This window comes from Diaporthe batatas (genome assembly GCF_019321695.1).
Source record: "Diaporthe batatas strain CRI 302-4 chromosome Unknown Contig00001, whole genome shotgun sequence".
Lineage (NCBI taxonomy): Eukaryota > Fungi > Ascomycota > Sordariomycetes > Diaporthales > Diaporthaceae > Diaporthe > Diaporthe batatas.
Window position 1 is genome coordinate 1,033,631 of NW_025408548.1, and position 19,739 is coordinate 1,053,369.

The following is a 19,739-nucleotide window of genomic DNA, read 5'->3' on the forward strand; positions in this document are numbered from 1 at the left end:
TGCTCTGCTATCTGCTATCCGCCATCCGCCCCAGGGCTACCAAGACAAAAGTGCATGGATCGGGATGGCCTAGCATAGTAGCCATGCCTGCCATGATGGAATTGCTCCCATTTCATTTCGCAGGGAACAAACATTGCACAGCGCCAGTTGCTGAGGTACCTTGGTAATCAGGTAAGCATCAGTGGCCAGCCACTTCAGGCCCCTCTTTCCCCGTCTACAATGAACTTGTCGTAAATGCGCATGTTAATGGGGTACCTTCCTACGGAGTACTTTGTAGCTGTGTCGACGGCGCAGGACCCAACCATGAACCAACTCGCTCACCGTATCCATTTCAGAGGACTGCCAGGCTGCCAGACTGCCAGACTGCATACGCCTGCTCTTCGTTACTGACTTGACTTGCATGGATACGGTGAGCCTGGCAGCATCCGATTTGAGGCAGGTGCGGGGCAGCCCTCGCTCCCGGGGGAAGGAAGGTCTCGCTATCTCTTATCGCTTGGTTCTCATCCCACGCTTGCCCCTCCATCCTTGTGACACGGAGAAATGTTCACCTCCAGGATGTAGACTACATGGCATCCTTGCAGTCTACCCCAATGCAGTCGAAGCCTTTGCACAAGTACGCTCTGTAGGAAGTCTCGGTGCATGGACAGTCGCTAAAGTTGCCAGCAATGGATGCACTTTTGCCTTGCAGCTCTCGTGCTGGTTTCGGCAAGCTTCGTCACTGTTCCAGCACGATGGAGGTGTCAGTTTAGTCGGTGGTAAAGGCCCACAGTTCCGTGCTGACACGGCCCTCCCTAGGGTTGCGATGCTGTACACGCGACAGCAATGGAGGCGAGGCCAAGCATGACCATGAACATGAGGGGGAGCTTCATTTTGAAGTCATGGCTCGGGCCAGAATACTATTTGTCTGCACGTCGATGTGGTTTCACCCAGCGTCAAGAAGCAACAAGAACGCGAGTCGAACAGATGCTAGTTGCTGGGTCAGATGCATCACGACGTCCTTTATATGAGGAGCAGATGATGAAGCGGGACTCCGGGGAAGAGCCCCACCGCGAGGTTGGTGAGGACTTCTCGATTTAGATGTCTGTTGTCGAGTCGAGACCCATCTCGATCAACTGTAATGAATCTCCAAGATGTGTTTCTCAAGATCTGTCTCTGCCACACATTTGTACCGTGCACTGGGCGAAAGGCACGGGCCGGGGCACTGCACACTGGGGTGAGTCCTCCCGAGGTTGTCGGTCCATTGGACCCCTTCTTGGCCGAAGCTGTCAGCTGGGTCGGAATTGTCCCCTACTGTGGTACTGTGTTGTGTGTGTGGTGCTGTGGCACTGTCGTGCTACCTATCGTTACGGAGCACTCGCTCTGTGCTGACTAAATCCCAGCACCCCGTCCACCGTCTGAAAGTTCCAGAAGCTCGGCTTGGCTCCATGGGTCCTGGGGCGGCCCTGCAGCTGCACCCGCGGGATGACATCTGATTGATTGCCTCATCGTTGGCCTGCCTGCCTGCCTGCCCGTTCTGCCAGCCAGCCAGCAAGCCAGCTAGCTACCTGCGGCTCGCCCACCTCTCTGGGAGCATCTTTTGCCTCGCAGCCGTGCCCATTCGAGGCTTTTCACAACTTTTACTATTAATTTTTGCTTCATGTTTTCAAACATCAAACGGGTTTAATCTAAAACTTCCTCAGGCCGTAGTACTGAAGCTCTCTTCACGGTTCTCAATCACTCAAGACACAGCGACATGACCGCAGAATTCAAGCCAAAATCTTCAGCTCCACCAGCCCCTATGGCTAATATAGGGGCCGAGGCGCATTAGCTAATCTGGGCTGTAGACACATTAACCTGATAATGGCGGACTTATGCTAAACCCTACGACATACGGCCTTCTAACCTTCCGACGTGGCTCCTCCGACAAAATCAAGGCTTACGCAAGACTTTTCCTATCTTTCTTAATAGACGTCTCTGATGCCCCCGACATACCGTCCCCTTTCGCGATCTAAACTATCCGTCTGGGGTGTTGGGTAGGCGGCGCGATCAGGACGACCGCTTGGCGACGTGAAGCTACACTTACTTTCCTTACGGTGGAATGAGAATCGAGCAGGACGGCTACGCTTGTAGGTCCGTTCGCAACATTGGTGCGCAGGGCACCGCGGCCACGGTTATCACCGCTATTTCCCTGCCGCTGACAGAAGTAAATTCTCAGAACTAGAGATCGTATTCCTAACCTTTCGGATGCCTCAAGAACTACGAAACCGTCGCCCGCCCCCGGTGCTGCAAAGCTCCTCGTCACCAGACTTCACCGGAAGCGGTCCGTCATTTGACGAACCAAATCCGTCGTAAAATCCGGCACCTCGTCCAACAACCCAGACCAGCCCTCGAAGTCGATCACGTCCTCCACCATACAAGCCGCGAACTGTGCTACGAGCCGCTGGAGCCGGCATCCCCCAGTCGTGCGGTTGGCATACACATTAGCGGACGAGAGCGCTGAACTTCGGAACGAAGTCCGATGCCGAAATGGTCCACTGCGCAAGCTCATCAACCAAGTAGGAGCAAGCAAGTTCCATAAGCGACGCCACGGCGTATCTCTCGGCCAAGAACCACACCTTGGCGTGAATGAGCAATTGTTCAGCAGACCTGGTGCGGCGCGTCGACACGTCCCCGCGAAGTTTGATGCCCTCCTCGTTCTCGATGCTGGGGGGGAGGCTACCGCACTGCGCTATGAACGCTGCGATACAGTCTCGTTTCTTCTCGGAAGGCCCGCAATTGCATGATATTTCCTCGAACTTTCGCTTGGACGGGAGCCGTACCGGCCCGCCCTGGTCTTTGCACGATGTGGAGTGCGGGGCGGTATAGAATCGATTGATGAGCCACATGTTGGCGGCGCTTTCGTAGGAGACAAGAGAGTACGGCAATCGGAACACGTCGCTTCTCTCTATCTCGTGGGATTCCGACGAAGCCTTGGGATGGGCTCCGGAATAGGCTGGTAGCAGGCGTTCGCCAGAGCTGCTGGTGTCTGCCTGCTCCTCTGCTCCGCCAGCCACGCTGTCGTTGGCGTTGTTGTTATGGTAAGGCCCGTCTTCCCCGACCGGCGCGAAGTCCGTGTACGAGCCGGTGTGGACAAACTGAGCGAACCGCCAGAAGACTGCCTCCTCGACAACCATCCAGTCCACGCAGCCCTTCGTTGACGGGATCCCGCCATGGACGAGAGTATGGAATGGGCCGGAGAGCCGAGACAGAAGGCCTCGACAGATGTGAAAAGCGACTCCGTCGCCACCAACGAGGAATTGGACCGGTTCCGTCAAGAGTCTAGTGCCAGCGCGTTAGAATGGATGCTTTTCTTTCGCCTGGCAGCTTACTGCTTCAACTGGTCGAGGTCTACATCCGGTAGGACCATTGCCCCTGCTGCTTGGAGCGGCCCAGCTGCTCCTTTCATTGCGGAAACTGTAAGCGGATGCATTTTTGGGTTGGAAGGCCTTGGGGAGGACTGGGGATGGGGTTCCCAATAGAGGGTGCCTCCATTTATCCCCGAGTGGATCCCCGATGCGAGGATCCCCGATGCGAGGATCCGGAATGTCGGGCGGCTAGCCGCCGTGATCCCGGCTCCCAGGCCATAAGCCCGGCTTCCGGCCCATGTCCTTTCGGAGCCGCGTTTTTGGGATGCGATTGGACCTGTATATAGAACGAACCACACGCTCGCCAGCCTCACCTCGCCGAGCTCACAGTTCCTGAAACCTCATACTCTTCGTAGCAGGTTCTCCGGCAAGCAGCCACTTGTCGTACCCGGAGCCACAGATGGGATGTATGATGCTATGGAGGTCGACGAAGACATTCGAACCGGCGCGGACTCCAACATGGTCAGTCCCCGGTTGCCGGCTATCGCCGAGAAGTCACAGCGGGTGCAGGCGGGGAACACCAAGAGACGCAAGCGTTCGCGCAGGAGATCGGCAACGGTAGCAAGGCGTAAGCAGTCAGGGAGCCGGCTGCGGGCCAAGAGAGCGAACAAAGGGGACTGGTCACAAATCCACAAGGTTTCCTCTAGCCTGATCCGGGTCGATGCGTTGGCTTTCTTCGCCGACAATTGTGAGATGGCTCTGGCGAGCTGGATCTCCATACTTAGGAAGACGGCGTTGCCGGACAACATCACCAGTTCGGACCCCCGCGTCGTTACCGCCTTCCAGGAATTGGACAGCATCATCTTTGGTAGAGAGAGCACGCGCATGCTCAAAAGGCTCGCCTATATGCAATTACTACGTGTTTTTGAGTCCCTCGAGCAGATCATCGACTTGGACCATCGGGATGGGAGGGTCGAGTTTCGGTCCGGCTATGGCGCTTCGAGCCTCGCCATCGATATATACGCGAGCGCTCAAGGGCGGCCAACGACGAAGAGGAAGCTCGGGGAGCGCACACGCTATGCCAGGCGTTTGAGGGACCTTACAGTACAACCGCCATTTTCCCTCCTCATCTACTCGGACGTGGCCGAGACTGTCGCGTACATACCACCTTTCTACTTTCGCGTCTCGTCGAAGCTAATTATCACACAGCGATAGATCCTCAGGGTTCAACGTACCGACGTTGAAGTTCCTAGCATCCCACATCGCGCAGACGTCTCCTCCCGGGCTTGCCATCGTCTGCAGGGAGCTCGCCAAAATAGCTGAATCGGCAGTCCAACCCGGGCAATCATGCGATACGCGGAGTGTGGCGGCGCAAGTGCGGGAGTATTTACTGGATGGGAGAGATGGGCCGAGAACTGGGTTGGAGGTTTGAAGATGTCGCAGTACTTGCACCTTACGCATTGTCGCAATCTTACACTGTACTTCGCACTTCGCACTTGTGCTTTTTGGCACTAGACCGTAGCTGTTCATCGCGAGCCCTTGGTCGCTGTTTATGGCGGCCCCTTCGTCGCGGTTCGCCGCGACCTTTCGTCGCTGTTGCTCGCGGTTCGTCGCGGTCCTTTCGTCGCGGTTCGTCGCGGTCTGTTCGTGGCCGCCCGCCCCACCACGCCACTGCCTAAAGCCTGGCTTTGCGGTGGGCACTGAACGCCTTCCCCGCGGGACTGAAACGCCTTCCCCGCGGGCTGGAAACGCCAGCCAGAGCCCCGGCCGCGGCCAACCCCCGCCCGGGCTCGGGCGCAGGTGGCTCCCGACTCTTGGCTTCTGCACACCCACGTCCCACATTCCAGATTGCACGGTCGGTCACCTGTACAACCCACCACCTAGCCTAGGTAGTCGCTCTCCCTTAGTCGCCAGCATCAATGAAGCTTTGCAGTTGCTGAGGTGGGCAAGATAGCTCCTCATGGGCTTGTTGTGAGGTCGTCTCATCCCATTCCAAATACGCCCCACTTGCTCCGCCGCTTGGTCCTTGCACGCTGTTGAAACTGCTGCTGTTTCTGTGCGACGATGAAGATTTGTGCTTCTTGCTGGTGGTGGTGGCAGAACCATCGGATGGTGGTAGGCGGGACTTCGCATGTTCTGCAGCCTTCTTCCTGTTTTCCTCAAGGATGGTATCCAATGCATCCCTAATCTGCGTCAAGCGTGTGTCCTTTCCCCAATCGAGAATGTTTCGGACCTGCTTGCAAAAGTTCTTGAAATCCTCTGGCCTCGATAATAGGAAAGCGTCAACCCGTTGGAGGTAATAGTTCAAACCGTCTTCCTTCCACGATATATAGAGCTGGGCAATATTGTTGTCCACGGCAATACAATAGGATAAGTTGTCGACACGTTGCACGCTCTAGTGGTCTCGAAGCGAGGTATTCAGCTAGTCGATGGCGTTGAGGCAGGCTAATAAAGCACCCGCACACTAATTTGTAGCAACCCAGAGGTCGCCGCGAGTACCTCCGGCAGCTTTGAACTCAATGGCGAAGAACGAAAACCTAAAGCCTTATATTGTCGCTTCCGCAAACCATGCATTTCAAGAATATAGACCCTCTTGGGCTAAGAATTGTGGCTGGGTGAAGGCCCCATCCCTAAGAGCGCCGGAGTACCCGTAAAGTAGATCAGGTTTCGGCCCAGAAACCCTAAACTGGCTTTCAGGGTTGTTGGGAATAAGGTAAGAAGACATCAGGGATAATTTGAAACTCTCCAAGCCTGCCAGGTGCCCGTAGGTCCGGTCTGAGTTTTTTGGAAACACCATATCTATAAAGAATTCTTCCACGTCCGCCTCAGTGCATCCCCTTTACAGGTCTTCCATCCTGTCAAGATATCCATTAATTTGTTCGAACAACGGACTAGGCGAGTCTCGCTCTACCCATAATATCTCAATATAACTGGAAATATAACCAGGAAGTTAACTATTAGCATGCCTAATATTAATGTTATTCAAGTTTAGGTTGTTCTAACGATAAGACGGATGGCGAACGCTGGCAGTACTGGAAGCAGAATCCTCCATCGCCTGGTATGAACGGTATAAACGAGACCTGGTAGAAGCCGGCGTCGGCGGCACTACAAACCCATCAGCATCCCGTGTGTAGCCCATGTCCGGTGCCAATCTCGTAAGGTTCCTCGAAACGGGGACGTCGTCTAAATGGTAAAGATGGCTATCCGACCGGCACTATTTCTCTCGATCCGATCCGACCGACTCGAGCCACTCGAAAATAAAGGTGTGGATGGATGCGGGACCGGGGGCCGAATGGACGGGGTCGACGAAGTCTTTAAGGAACGAGGCGTATGGATGGTTAGGAGGGTTGGGCCTTGGCTGTTATAGAGTTGTCTGCACGAGCTGCCCTATTAGTTGTGGACGTGCATGGGTGATCGATGTCATACCTTGTCCGCCTGCTCTGCTTTCTCGTCCTCAACTCCAGGCTGTTGCGTGTCCGTCCGTATCAATCGGGCTCTCTTCGCGGGCAACGGATCGCTACCTGTCGCGTCGAGTCGCCTCTTCCGAGCCTGCACGGGTGTCGCGTCTCCGGCGGGATCTCCGCTCTCTGGAGACTGCTCTCGGTGGCTCCGCGGAAGGTCTGTACCTAATGGGTTAACAAGTCTTCCCGGTCTCAGGGGACATCGATATGCGCACCTGCAATGCTATCTGCAATAGCGTCCAGCAGCGTTTCTTGCAAGGCCTTGGATAGTTGCACACGAGAGCGGCGGGTCCGCGCCTTGGAAACTCCGCTGTTCATGGCAAGGAACGTGCTGACGCGCGGGGGGATGAGGTTTCTATCGGCGCTCAGGCTGGCCGACGGAAAAGGCCTGCTGCAAGCCGCGAGGTCGTTCGTTTCGTCAAAAGCAGTTGCAAAAGAGTTGTTTGGGTCGAGGTGATTTTGGACTCGGCGACACGAAAATCCACTTCTTTAGGCATCAGGGCGTGGGGGCGGCTAACGATTGGCCGTCGGGTATCTTGCGGGGTCGTCACTATTCCGCCGTCGCGGACGCGGCTTAACCACCGGAGAAATGGAGCCGTATCCCCTCGAGCCCACTGGCTGCGACGACAGACCGGATAACGCACCCTGCCCCAATTGTGGTTAGAGTGGCTCGGAGTGGTTCGATTTGGCAAAAGGCGCCGTTGGCAGGATGCAGCTTCTCTTGGGCCTGAAGTCCGCGGTGGGGCAAGATCGACACGAAACCCTTGTTGGTACTGCTCAGTTCCAGGCAGCAGACACCGCGCCCACTATCGCATGACTGGGGTACAGCTCATACGAACGCAGGCAGCCATGTAGTTCACGCAAGCAGAGCCTCATGTTTACGGGTGTCATTGCAACCATGGGCGTTCGTGAGTCACCCTACCGGCCGCAGGTATACCCGGCCCTGGATTGACGTGTCTAGGAAGCAACGTGAACAACAGAGCTGGAGGCCCGCAGCTGGTTCGCCCGCAATCTCTTTGTGGAGGAGCGTGGCGTTCGGCGGCGCGAACCTGTCTCCTGGTCCGCTTCCCATCGGGAAACCCCGGCCTGGTCTTAGGCTGTAACGTGGGGGATCACTCCGATATGGACTATCCCGAGCGTACCGGCAACAATAGCGACCACACCGTGGGTCACTTGGACTAAAGGCCCCTCAAGATTCGGAATGCTCCGCTCATCAACGTGCTTGGAGAGATGGGATTGCCATAGGTAGAGGTCAAGTAAGTCGAGGTTCAGTTCTTGTATCAGTCGGAGCCAGAAGCAATCTGGGAGGAGTGGCTAAAACACTTCACACCCTACTGCAATCTTTTATGTGTGTGTGTGTGTGTGTGTGAGTGAGTGAAATGAGCAGGTGTGTCCCAATATGTCTCGGGTGTTTTAATTCTCCTCGCCCTTAGATCTAAGATCCTCAGCTATTTCTCCATGCCCCTTTTATATTCTATCCCAGACATCATATCATTCTCTATACGGCTGCTCTTGCCCTCGGACGAAAGGAATTCGATAGGTCATAAACTTGGGAAGTGCTTTCAAAGTAACCTGGCCAACGCCGATCTTCCCATCCTCAAAGAAGAAACAACTCAGTAAGGTCGCAAGGATGACAACATCCTGGACCAAGTCAAGGCGCTTCTCCAACATCGCTCGAATGTGTTCCGGCATTCCGTCAAACAGTTCCGTCCAAAATCCCCTTTCCGCAACCTCAAACTCATCCGGCATCCAGAACTCGCCTCCGGTAAATTCGCCAGCAAGGGTGTGGATACGGCCAAATCCGGCCCCGAACGGCAGCGGGGTAGACAGTTCCCAGTCGATCAAGGCGGTGACCTCGCAGTTTCCGTCGATGAGTACGTTCACACTGTTGAGATCGTAATGGGCAACCCACAGCGGGAGGTGCGCAAACTCGTCAAGCCTTCTGGCGAAGCTCTCGGTAGTCGCTTTATAGGGGAGGATATCTTCCAACGGTGACGCTAAAATGGCGTCTAGGTGCGGTCGAAGCTTGGTTTCAACAGCTTTGTGGCTATTATCAGCGAGATAACCCTTCGAAAAGACACGGCCCAGTGACTTGTTGATGGCAATACGCCCTTCGGCTCCCTTGCCAGCGACTCCGTGCAGCCACATCTTGCCTGGCATGCGGGTGAGGGAGTAAGCCCAGGCACCTGCGTTCTCCAACTCTTCATTACCGAGTGCTTCAGCATTTGGGACAAATGAGCCCAGGGCATCTTTGGCGGTTTTGAACGCGTTGGCGTCAAGCGGTTCGGTACGAAATTGCACGACCACCTCACGACCGTCAGCGAGGGTAACGAATAGGGTCCTACTAAACATTCCCTGCATTGGAGGCTTGTCAATGCGCTTCGCGGTACTGCCCAAATGCTCGGCGACCAGCTTCTTTGCCCATTTGACCTGCTTCGCCGGGGCATCGAGCAATTTGGGCAGATCCTTGTCGGCGGTGACCATTGGCATTGTGGAGAGGATCTCGTGAGGATGTAGATGAAGAAAAATGGAGGCGGTGACAGGTGTGCAGGTGTGCGCGCAGCCCGTGGAAGATAGAAGGAGAGCTTAATCAGAGTGGTGCCTGGAGTGGGGAAGGCTGTGGAGCCCTGGATGCAGGGACCGGACCCGATTGGCTAGTTATGAGTCATCCCGTCCGGGAGCGTTGATTGGCTAGAAACATGCCAGTTGAACCAACTGCCAACACTCCTGCAGGTTGAATGCATGTTGGTTCACTCTTGCATTTTACCTTCCTATCTCGTTCAGTAAAAATGCATCTCAGTCCAGAGTACTTTGCTTGTCGGAGTCAGTGGAAGTAGAAAAGTCGAGGAAGGCCTCCCCGCGTTCACGCTCAAAGGCTCTTTTCGTCAGTCAGACCCTGCTGCAGACTTCTCGAACAGCACCATATTCTCCAGCTGCTATTCTGTTGCCCGCCCATCCCTTGCTTCAATTCGATCAATTCGTTGCTCAAGGGTTGCGTAAGGCTGTCACGTCTGCCTTCATTGAGTCCGTCCTATTCCATTCACAGCACCTAACCGCTTATATCACCCCGATTCACTGCCCATCATGTCTCTTCCTCTCAGCCCTCTCAACAATAAACGCCTCCACGAAGGTCCCCTGCCTTCTGCTGAATACAAAAAGCTTCCTCACATCGACAACATGGCGGACGCCGCAGCCAACAATCCCAAGGCACATGCCATTCTCCTCGGCATTATTGCCGCTCATGGACTCGCAGACAAGTTCTCTATCCACCTTGTCCACAAGCACTTCGATCTACCCGAAGGGCGAGTCATGGTCTACGAAACCGTCTCAGGGAAAAGTCATGGAGACTTCCTTCTCTGTAGCCCCCGGATTCCTCAGAAGACCCCCAACATGCGTGGCCTCTATTTCAAGGCAGCCCCCGATGGGACCATGATTGCCTACGAGTTCACCACCAATCCAGGCATGGACTTGTCAGCCCACGAGGACTTCGTCGCTACGTTTGCGGCTGCTGTCTTAGACCTCGGAGCCCAGGACATATTTGCGCTGACGGCTCTCTCCATCTGCCCGAAAGACAAGGTCTTCACTGAGTTTGAGCTGGGCCAAGTCCGTTCGACCGTGTTGGTTTCCGACGCCAGTTGGCTGCCTGCTCGGGATGTCGAGACGTCCACGACTACGGACTGGCTCGCGACCGCGGATTACGCGCAATACGCTGATGGCTCAGTCCCAGGCATCATCCAACTCAAGTGCACGACAACTCGATCCGGCAGCCACTACAACGTCACCTGTAGCACGACTAGGAATGGCACCCATCTGGGCCACGCTCCTGATCCTTTTGCCGGCCAGCCACCGCAGGAGACTGTCCTCAACATCAACGGCGAGGTTCTCCCGGAAGGAACCGAGGGACACGCTATTGTTTCACACGCGCTGCAGTTGATTGTTGTTGCCTAGTTTGTTCGTGTGGACAAGGCTGTTTGCAAGACAAACAATCCGAGTGCTTCGAGAGCAGATCGTAACTCCATCGAGAGTAGTACGGGCGCGTATCATTCTTTCCATTTAACAGCGTTCTGGCTCCAAAGACCACTACCCTCCTTTGGTTTTGTTATTTAAATCGGGGATTCTGTCAAGTCTTGGCCCTGCGCCTGTTAATCATTTTATCCAACTAGTACTACATATACGTGTAGGTATCAATCCAGAACCACGATGTACCACCAGGTGCGGCCGTGAATGTCATTCGCAACGATGACGATACCCTGCGATGGCGGACATCTCTGGAGACCTCCTTTCCGAATTGGCAGTTGCGTGATTGGCAGAGGTACGGGGTGGGATCAGTGTATCGGAGTTCTCCCGACTTCCTACACCGAGGAGGCATGGACGGGCAGTGGCAAGGACTAGCTGGCGGTGCAGTCAGACCCGCCCGGACGCTCCACGTACGTGAATTTCCTCTCTCCGCTTGGAAGTTCAATACGAGTGAGAGCGTGAGAATCATAGCCAAGCCTCCACTCGTTAACCCTGAGAGGGCAGCCCAGCGGAGCTGACGGACCCGATGATGCTCCCCTTCACTCTGCCAAACCCTGGGATATGCCTGCTAGTCCACGTCCGTCAGTAGGGGAGCTTTGCTCAGTAGGTAGACTGAATGTCCCTTCTCGTGTCCGACGCTCGTTCTACGAGTTCCGGTCTAGGCTAGTCATGGGTCCGCAATAAAGTGGCGTTAAGTGCCAGCTACTGAGAGTAGACGGGCGTGTTTGCATAAGTGAGGCAAACGTAACATTGGTAGGGTCTTACTGGCCCAGGGGTTAGTGCGCCACGAATACTGCGTTGAAGATGGGAGATGTATAAGGACCAAACGTATCCGAATTTATAAGGCGAAACATTATGCTAGGTAAGGCAGAATTAGAAGAGACTTCATGATTGAGGGCGAATGATGTGGATCTACATTTTTAAGGGGTTATTTAAGAGGTCTAATCGAGGGACACCCCTTTTTTTCATCCGTGGACACATCTACCCCACAATTACCATTAAGTCCCCTGTAAATACATTAGCTCCCAGCTAGCATCAAAATCGCGATTTTACTACAGTAAAATGGCGCTTTTCCCCTCGGCTGCGTTCAGGTCCACCCCCACAGGCCCTCACAGGGTTCAGCGCACGACATGATCTTCGCCCGGCCCCCCTGAGGCGCTAAGTGATGGGATGTCCTCATGTTCCGCCATGTAGGCGCCTAGCGCTTCCGTCCCGAGAAAGTTCCGCAATGGTCCCCAGGTTGGTTTCTCGAAGCCCACCCATTTGACAAGTATTTGGCTGCCTCTTCCTCGCTTCCTGGTCTCCAAAATCTTGTCGACCTCCCATTCAGCGTCTTCTGTCAGCAGCAGGGATTGCACGTCATCGTCCGACTGGGGAACCGGAGGGGTCTTGCCCGATGTCAATGCACCCGCGATAGGCCCTGGCTTCGAGTTGTGCCACTTGGCCGGCGAGTTGGACCCGCAATCAGATTGTGGGCCGCCGAGCACGCGGCGACTATGCTTTGAACAGTAGAGGTCTGCCTTAAACTGTAGCTGAAACGTCGTCACACCATCCACTATTGCGCTCCTGACGACTGCGGTCTCAAGTAGCCATTCTGTGAACTTTGCAGACAGCGCTTTGACAGACTTCTGGTGTTCGCTGGAACCTTATGAAGAAGGGGGGCCGGGAATCTAGACTTGGCGTGATCCGGTACCAGCGTAATTCGCACTTGTCTGCCGTCCGGTGGCTGTTGTGGGAGCGGGTTTCCGGGGGCCTGATCGGCGGCGCTTATGGCGTGGCCGAGCCTCCCGCTCGTTGTCGCTGTCCTGGGAAGGGCTGTAAACCTCGTTATCCGCATCTTGCCGGTAAGGACCCGTATTACGACGAGAGCTTACCCTGCGGCGTTTGCGAAGTGGCGGGCTTATGTCATCGTCTTTGTCGGATTGCTGCACACCTTCAGCCCGGCCATTGCGGTTATTAATGTCGAGAGCGTCAACAGAATGACGATTCCCGTAGCGAACCGCAGCCCTCCTGCGACCTGCCTTCGGCTTGACGCGAGGCGGCATGGCTTCGTCATCGTGGTCGCCTCTGCCTGCTGAGATAGGGTGTGGCGTGCTCTCTCGAAATGTGCCGTTCTCAGATGGTGAAGAAGGCACAGAAGGATGGTTTGAGCTAACCAAGTGTGAAGCCTCCACTCCTAGCGGTAACACGCGAGATATCTCCGTAGTGGTCTTGCCGCACGTGTCCGCAGAAGGGGATGTCTGTCTTGCCTCACATGAGGGACTGCCCTGGGGAACCGGCTCGTGTTGCTGTACGGCCCTGGGCGGCCTAGACAGTCGCCGCGGTGCTGTTGTGGTAGGCGGCCCTGGAGAAGGTTCCGGGTCGCGTGTCCGTTGCTGGCCAAACAGAGGATCGCGCTGCGACTCAGACCAATGCATGTCGACCATGTCTTCATCGGGGGAAGGACCTGGTGTATCTGGGACCCTGATGTGGCCTGCAGTGTCGCCATTTCGGAGAGCGAGACCGGCTTCGGGTAGGGGATTCTCCGCGTCATTCTCTGGAGAGGGATCAGTCTGCTGAGGCGTGGGCGAGGACGGTGGCCTCGGCGAAGATGATGACGGAGAAGCTGCGGCACACTCCGCGCCGGGCTTTTGTAGCCGCCTCGACGTAGTCGCTCGGCTTGGTTCCACCATCCCGGCGAGGGATGACTCTTCTGAGCGATCTTGAACTCCCTCGAAAGGCAGGCTCAGACTTTCTACAGCGAGCGCCAGCGGCTGGGATCTCCGGCCGTCTGAGTTGGCTGCATCGGTGGCCGATGGCTTTTTCGCGTCAGCGTCGCTACCGGATGCAGTGTTGAAACTCTTGCCTGCTTATATACGTCAATCTAATGGCCCACCGAGGGATGAGAATTCGGCTACATACTTATACCGGCAACGCTGCCAGATTCAACAATGTGTCTAATTGGTGGAACAAGCTCGTCAATCGGCGGGAAAGAAGTATCGGATTGACCGTCGTCGAAGTCGCCGTCATCGGACTCGCTATCGCTAGGAATCAGGATTGCATCGGCCAGGGAGGACCCATTGTCGTGTACATCTCGCTGTAGCTTTTCTTTGCCTCCGAAAGAGGCAACAGAGGGGTCTCCATTCCGAGGCGAACGACTTCGGCTCGTAAGCTTTCCACCAGCTGCTGAAGGGAGACTGAAAAAGATCTGGCTATCAAGGGAGATGTTCGCCATCGTGTTGCGAGCGCTGAGGCAGTCGAATTGCGGAAGTCAAAAAACTTGAGGACGGATTCCGAGGGGTGTTCGGCGCGAAGCAAAGCGTCTTCAATGTGGTGGACGCGGGGGAAGAGCGAAATTTATGTGCGAGGAGCGGGAGGGAGGGCTTGGCCACAGCGCCAGTGAAGAAGAGCTTGTCTGCATTTCCCCCTGCCCGTCCATTCCATCAATCCCAACAGCTTGCGAGAAACGTGCTCGGCCATAAGCGTCTCCTCATAGCAGCGGCGACACACCACTCCCTCGTACCTCTGCCAATCACGCAGCTGCCGAGACGGAAAGGAGGCATCCGGAGGTCGCCTTCGCAGGACATCGTCGTCGCTGCGAATCACGCCCCTGGCTTGATGGCACAAGGTCCACGGTATCTCTGGAGACTGCCCAGGGCGGCTTAGCCGATGTGATACAGGCGCGGTGCCCTTCCTGCACCTTCTGCATGAGGTCGTCACTCTCCCTGGCCGTGCCGTTCCCGAAGCCACCAACGGGATGGTGAAATCTCACCGAGCTGCTCTCACGCGCCGTCGACTCAGCCTCTAAGCTCCTTCCTAGTTTCGTATCTGCCTCGCCATCGACCAAAGGCATGGGGCGTTTTTCATGCGCGCGCAGGGATGTAGGTCGCGAGTCAACTCGTAACACCAGAGAGGCCACGTCATCTTCGGGTCCAGCTTGTCCCCTTGCCGGATCCCCTCCTTTTGCTCTCCGGGACTCATTCCAATTGGACCGCTTTACCACAACCTCGTCTCCGGCCACTCCTCGCCGTCTCTGCCCGCTGCGGCCTGAATCACGGCTAACCAACAGTCGAATCAGGTCGACGCGATATCTCCCGCGTGACCTGCCCCTGCATATCCCGCCGCAGCTGACGCTAGAAATCGGTCCGACCACGACCAACAAAGCGTCCAGCCCACAAGGTCGGATGTCTTGGGCAAAGCCATGCGAGGAAGAGGCCTCCTGGTGTCTCCGCGTTGACGCAACGGCATCTGCGGCATTTTTGTGACTGGTCAGGACAGGCAGGCAATGTGGGTTGCGTCCAGGATCCGCTAGGCAGACATAGAGTCAGGCGTCAGGACGAAGGGACGGATATTTTCGGAACGGTGGGCGGCGCGCGGACATGAGGTGCTGTTGGAGCTCAGTGTGGAAACCATCGTAGTCGCTCAGCGCAGAGCATGTTGACGAGTGTCGCGTCGTCGGAATCATTGGGGTTGGGATGGAGAGGGACGGGCGAGTCTAGTCTAGACGGCCAGCGGTGGAAGCGAGCCGCGGAAGTTGGATGCCGCGAGACGCGATGGTGCGACCCAGAGGCGAAGGGCCAGGAGGGTTGGGTGGAATTGAACAAGGATGTTTGACGAGATGAGCACGAAGGCGCAGCGGCGCTGTCGGCGAGGATGAAGTGGTGGAAGTTGAGGGGTTGTCAGGTCGAGAGTACAAGCTCGGGACAGGAGGGAGGCGGGCTCTATTTATGCTGCCACGCGAAACATGCGGTCGCGACGTAGCGAACGGGCCAATTAGCAAAGCGGCGGGTGGAGTCCGCGTCAGCGCTAGGCCCGAACGAGGGCGCCGCTAAACCCGGCGGGCGCGGCACCGCATCCGCGTCACCGCCAAGGCCATTGCACCTGGGTTTTGTTTGTGACGTGCTCACGCTGCGCCGTTCTAGGGGTCCGATACCCTCGGGCCGGATATCCTCTTACGGGACAACCAACCTTCTGCTTGAACAACTTCGTAGTGAATAACCCAGGGGGACATAATCCGGTAGGATACCCTCCTAGAGAATCGTCCCCTGTCCCCTACAGGGAAAACTGCTGACCTTCTCCAGCATACTTAACCCTCACCCCTCCCTCCGAATACCGCATCCGAGAGCCTCTGCTCGATCTGACTCGGCCTTCGAGCTGCTGCTGACCCATCACCCATCACCAACCACCGACCGCCGACCGCCGACCGCCGACCGATCCCGCCATCAAAATGTTTCCCACATTCTCGGGAAACTCTCGGCGGCCGCGAAATGTCAACATGAGCGGCCAGAAGAACCTCAACCCTTGGTCGCCCAGCAGCTCCTCCAACGCCTCCAAGACCGTTGCTGACGCCCAGGCCGAACGCAACAAGCGACAGCTCGAGAGGGAGAAGCTCAAGGCCGCACAGTCAATACAGAAGACATGGAGGGGCCATGCTTCGAGGAGACGTCTGAAGGACAAAAGACGCGAGGCCCTCGACGCCCTTTACAACGACTCGTCGCGGACCGACCCCCGAACAAGGGCAGCCGAAGCCCTCCCTCTTGTGCTTGCCGCCCTCGATCCTCGGATGCCCGACGACCGCATGCGACTTGAGCGTTTCTCCCAAGACCTCCTTCAAACTGATTGCTCCCTTCTCAGATCCGGGGAGACAGCAAACAGTTCACAAATAAGGAGGTTAACAAGACATCTACTCGTCTTCCTGCAGAGGTAAACAGCCCCAAGCGCTCATTACCCGCATACCAATATCTGACATTTGTCGCTAGCTCTGGCTACAGTCAAGTTTCCCGCTCAAACTTGGAAGTGGTGATACGAATCCTCTCCACAAGATTCGAATCCGCCCGCGATAACCTGGACAGCCTCTTCGAAATCATCGCCAATTACTGTCGCAACGAGGAAATCAGAGATACCGAGAGCCTCTCGTTACTGGAACAGGCGATCTTGATACCTATAGCCCAGGACCGAGAACGGCAGGCCTCGAATGCATTTGCTCTGTGCTTCCTGACTCAACCAAACCTCAAGTTGTTCGAGGGCAATGTTGGTGGTTTTGCGGAGCGGATCGACACAGAGAAGGTATCATCTGGCATTCTGGAAGCTTATACCGCTGGTTGGGCCTCAAAACAGCAGACAGATTCGAGATTATGGCTCTTGGCCCATTTCATCGCCCTGGGGAATGCCACGAGGGACTCCTCGCTCGGACCATCGTACTTGCATGCTCTGTACATCCAGCTCTCCAGCCTGCACATCGAGTTGAAGAAGTACCACATTGGACACACAACGACAGATTCAGCCACTACCAAGAAACGCCTCCCATCTTTCATAGAACAGTCTATCCAGTCTCTGGTTGAGAAGGACGAGATCACTCATGTTTTGGAAAGATTTACAAGGTGAGAACGCCCAAGATGTTACCACTCATCTTCTGTCCAACTACTAACCGGATCATAGCAACTTTGCCGGCTCTTCACAAGAGGAATCCGACGAGGCCAGCCTGCTTGCGGCATACATTCTTACCTTGATCCGTTGTTTCCCGGCCCTCAGCGACGACATCCGCATGAGGCTCTATCTCGCCGACATACCCTCATACCCAAATTCGGTAAAGTTCTTCTGGAATGCTATGGCCCGTACAAAGACCTTTCTGAGTGTCATGTCGGACGAGCGAGGCAGCACTCTCGATCTCCTGCAGGGCAAAAATTCGAAGCAGCTTGCCCCAACCAAGGGCGGTGCGGTGTGGGACCGCGAATGGAGGACCATCTTACTTTTCCTCGAACTCTACGTTTTTGTCCTACGGCTCACAGATGACGAGGACTTCTTTTTCCCACTTGGCCCCGCGAATGTCCAGACACTCGAGGTGTCCCGCTTGCGACAGTGTATGCTTGACTTGGAGGAGCTCAAAAGCTTGACGCTGTTCCTGAGGAATCTTTCTTTTACGCTGTACTACAACGCAAATGACCTGCGTCAGCATGCCTCGAGACACACCTCGCGTGTGAACAAGAATGCGCAGGATTTATTTGGTTCCCAGTGGAAGGCGCTGCACGAGTCGAGCACGACACAAGAGACATACAGCGTGGTTTCGGGTGTGGACTTCGATACGTTCAGGGGAACCGTGACACAAGCTATGCGCATGGTTTATGAGCGTGACTCTCGACGAGGATTCCTGCCTCGCGACCACTGGCTCATGACCTCTAGATTTGATATGGAGGGGTTCAAGTCTGCTGTTGTGGCCGAGGACCAGAGGCAGCGGGAAATCCAAGATGCCGAAAGTGAAGACGAAGACGTCAATTTTGAGCAGGACAGCGACAGCGACGAACAGGACTCGTACATAACTCCGGCTTATACGACCCAAGCCGCGCGCAACGCACGGCTGGAGAGGATGAGGGCAGCTCACAAACAAGAACAGCGGAAGTTACAGGTTGCGACTGTCGCGCCGAAGCTTGAAATCCTGCGCAACATGCCTTTTGTCATACCTTTCGACACGCGAGTCAAGATCTTCCGCGAGTTTGTGTTCCTCGACAAGATCAGGCGGAGAGATGGCCACGTCGAAGCAGACCAGTGGCGCATGAGTCTGATGCACACCATGCCGTCGCCAAATAGAGCTCAGGAGGTTCTCGGGCGCCACACGGCCAAGGTCCGCCGGGGACGGGTGTTCGAGGATGCATACGAGCAGTTCTACGAGCTGCAGGACGGCCTCAAGGAGCCGATCCAGATCACGTTTGTTGACCAGTTCGACATGGCCGAAGCGGGCATCGACGGCGGGGGCGTTACCAAGGAGTTTCTCATGAGCGCCACCACAGAAGCCTTCTCGGACGAGCAGGGCTTGTTTGTCGCCAACAGCCAGAACTCTCTCTACCCCAACCCGTGTGCCATCGATCAACGGCAAACTAAGCTTCGCGAGACAGGATTAACCCCCGATTCGCCGGAATGGAGGGAGGCTATGACGAATCTTCTGGAGCAATACGAATTCCTCGGGCGCATAATCGGCAAGTGCCTGTACGAGGGAATCCTAATTGACGTCGTCTTTGCCGGCTTCTTCCTGCTCAAATGGGCAGCATCGGCGTCCGACGCAGGGTACCGCGCGAACATCAACGACCTGAGAGAGCTCGACCAGGACCTCTATGCGAACATGATGAAACTCAAGAACTACCCCGGCGACGTGTCGGAGCTCGGGCTGGACTTCACCATCGACGACCAGATCTCCATGCCGGACGAGCCGGTCCGCATTGCGACCCGCAAGCTCGCGCCCGACGGTGACAAGATGACCGTCACCAATGAGAACAAACTCCTATATATCAACTACGTGGCACGGCACCGGCTGGTCGCGCAGCCCTCGCGGGTGACACGGGCGTTCCTCCAGGGCCTGGGCGCCATCATCGAGCCGGCGTGGCTGAGCATGTTCAACCAGTCGGAGCTGCAGCGGCTCGTGGGCGGCGACTCGACCGAGATCGACCTCGAGGACCTGCGGCGCCACACCATCTACTCGGGGCTGTACCAGATCGGCGACGACGGCGAGGAGCACCCCGTCATCAAGATGTTCTGGGACCTGCTGCACAGGCTGCCCGACCGCAACCGGCGCGCCGTGCTCAAGTACGTCACGTCGACGCCGCGCGCGCCGCTGCTCGGCTTCGGCCAGCTCAAGCCCGCGTTCAGCATCCGCGACGGCGGGTCGGACCCCACGCGGCTGCCGAGCGCCAGCACCTGTGTCAACCTGTTGAAGCTCCCCATGTACCGCACGGAGAAGGAGATGGAGGAGAAGCTGCTGTACGCGGTGCTGTCTGGTGCTGGGTTCGATCTGAGCTAGAAGGAGGCCGCGGCTCGGGCTGCCGTGGCGTGCGGGCGGAACGGCGAAAAGTTCAGACCGTACGTTTTTACGGTTAAGGGGGTCTCGAATATGTTTTGCGTGGAGTAAAGGGCATTAAATAACGGTCATTCATGTTGCTGCTAGCCAGAGGGCTTAGCCAGCCAGCCGTAG

At 56.1% G+C, this 19,739-nt stretch overlaps 6 protein-coding genes across 6 annotated transcripts; 3 read left to right on the forward strand and 3 right to left on the reverse strand.

Annotated features, from left to right (window-relative positions):
- Positions 1–2,459: 2,459 nt before the first annotated feature.
- KVR01_000100 (uncharacterized protein) lies at positions 2,460–3,385 on the reverse strand (the record flags this gene model as incomplete). The annotated part of the gene is made up of 2 exons (XM_044789392.1): positions 2,460–3,297; positions 3,348–3,385. 2 exons carry the CDS (start codon positions 3,383–3,385, stop codon positions 2,460–2,462), a joined length of 876 nt encoding a protein of 291 aa, XP_044650049.1.
- A 403-nt stretch (positions 3,386–3,788) lies between these two features.
- Positions 3,789–5,910, forward strand: KVR01_001051 (uncharacterized protein; the record flags this gene model as incomplete). The annotated part of the gene is made up of 6 exons (XM_044794303.1): positions 3,789–4,480; positions 4,533–4,698; positions 4,839–4,962; positions 5,171–5,264; positions 5,488–5,619; positions 5,799–5,910. The coding sequence occupies 6 exons, from the start codon at positions 3,789–3,791 to the stop codon at positions 5,908–5,910; spliced, it is 1,320 nt and encodes a 439-aa protein (XP_044651000.1).
- A 411-nt stretch (positions 5,911–6,321) lies between these two features.
- Positions 6,322–9,274, reverse strand: KVR01_000957 (uncharacterized protein; the record flags this gene model as incomplete). The annotated part of the gene is made up of 8 exons (XM_044783255.1): positions 6,322–6,506; positions 6,533–6,635; positions 6,750–6,943; positions 7,000–7,271; positions 7,429–7,601; positions 7,707–7,741; positions 7,927–8,098; positions 8,357–9,274. The coding sequence occupies 8 exons, from the start codon at positions 9,272–9,274 to the stop codon at positions 6,322–6,324; spliced, it is 2,052 nt and encodes a 683-aa protein (XP_044650906.1).
- A 687-nt stretch (positions 9,275–9,961) lies between these two features.
- KVR01_000893 (uncharacterized protein) lies at positions 9,962–10,732 on the forward strand (the record flags this gene model as incomplete). The annotated part of the gene is made up of 2 exons (XM_044794366.1): positions 9,962–10,108; positions 10,163–10,732. The coding sequence occupies 2 exons, from the start codon at positions 9,962–9,964 to the stop codon at positions 10,730–10,732; spliced, it is 717 nt and encodes a 238-aa protein (XP_044650842.1).
- A 1,187-nt stretch (positions 10,733–11,919) lies between these two features.
- Positions 11,920–12,846, reverse strand: KVR01_000357 (uncharacterized protein; the record flags this gene model as incomplete). Its single annotated transcript, XM_044792290.1, has 2 exons — positions 11,920–12,429; positions 12,676–12,846. The coding sequence occupies 2 exons, from the start codon at positions 12,844–12,846 to the stop codon at positions 11,920–11,922; spliced, it is 681 nt and encodes a 226-aa protein (XP_044650306.1).
- Positions 12,847–16,007: 3,161 nt separating this feature from the next.
- Positions 16,008–19,568, forward strand: KVR01_000743 (ubiquitin-ubiquitin ligase HUL5; the record flags this gene model as incomplete). Its single annotated transcript, XM_044787382.1, has 3 exons — positions 16,008–16,483; positions 16,540–17,160; positions 17,219–19,568. 3 exons carry the CDS (start codon positions 16,008–16,010, stop codon positions 19,566–19,568), a joined length of 3,447 nt encoding a protein of 1,148 aa, XP_044650692.1.
- Positions 19,569–19,739: the final 171 nt, after the last annotated feature.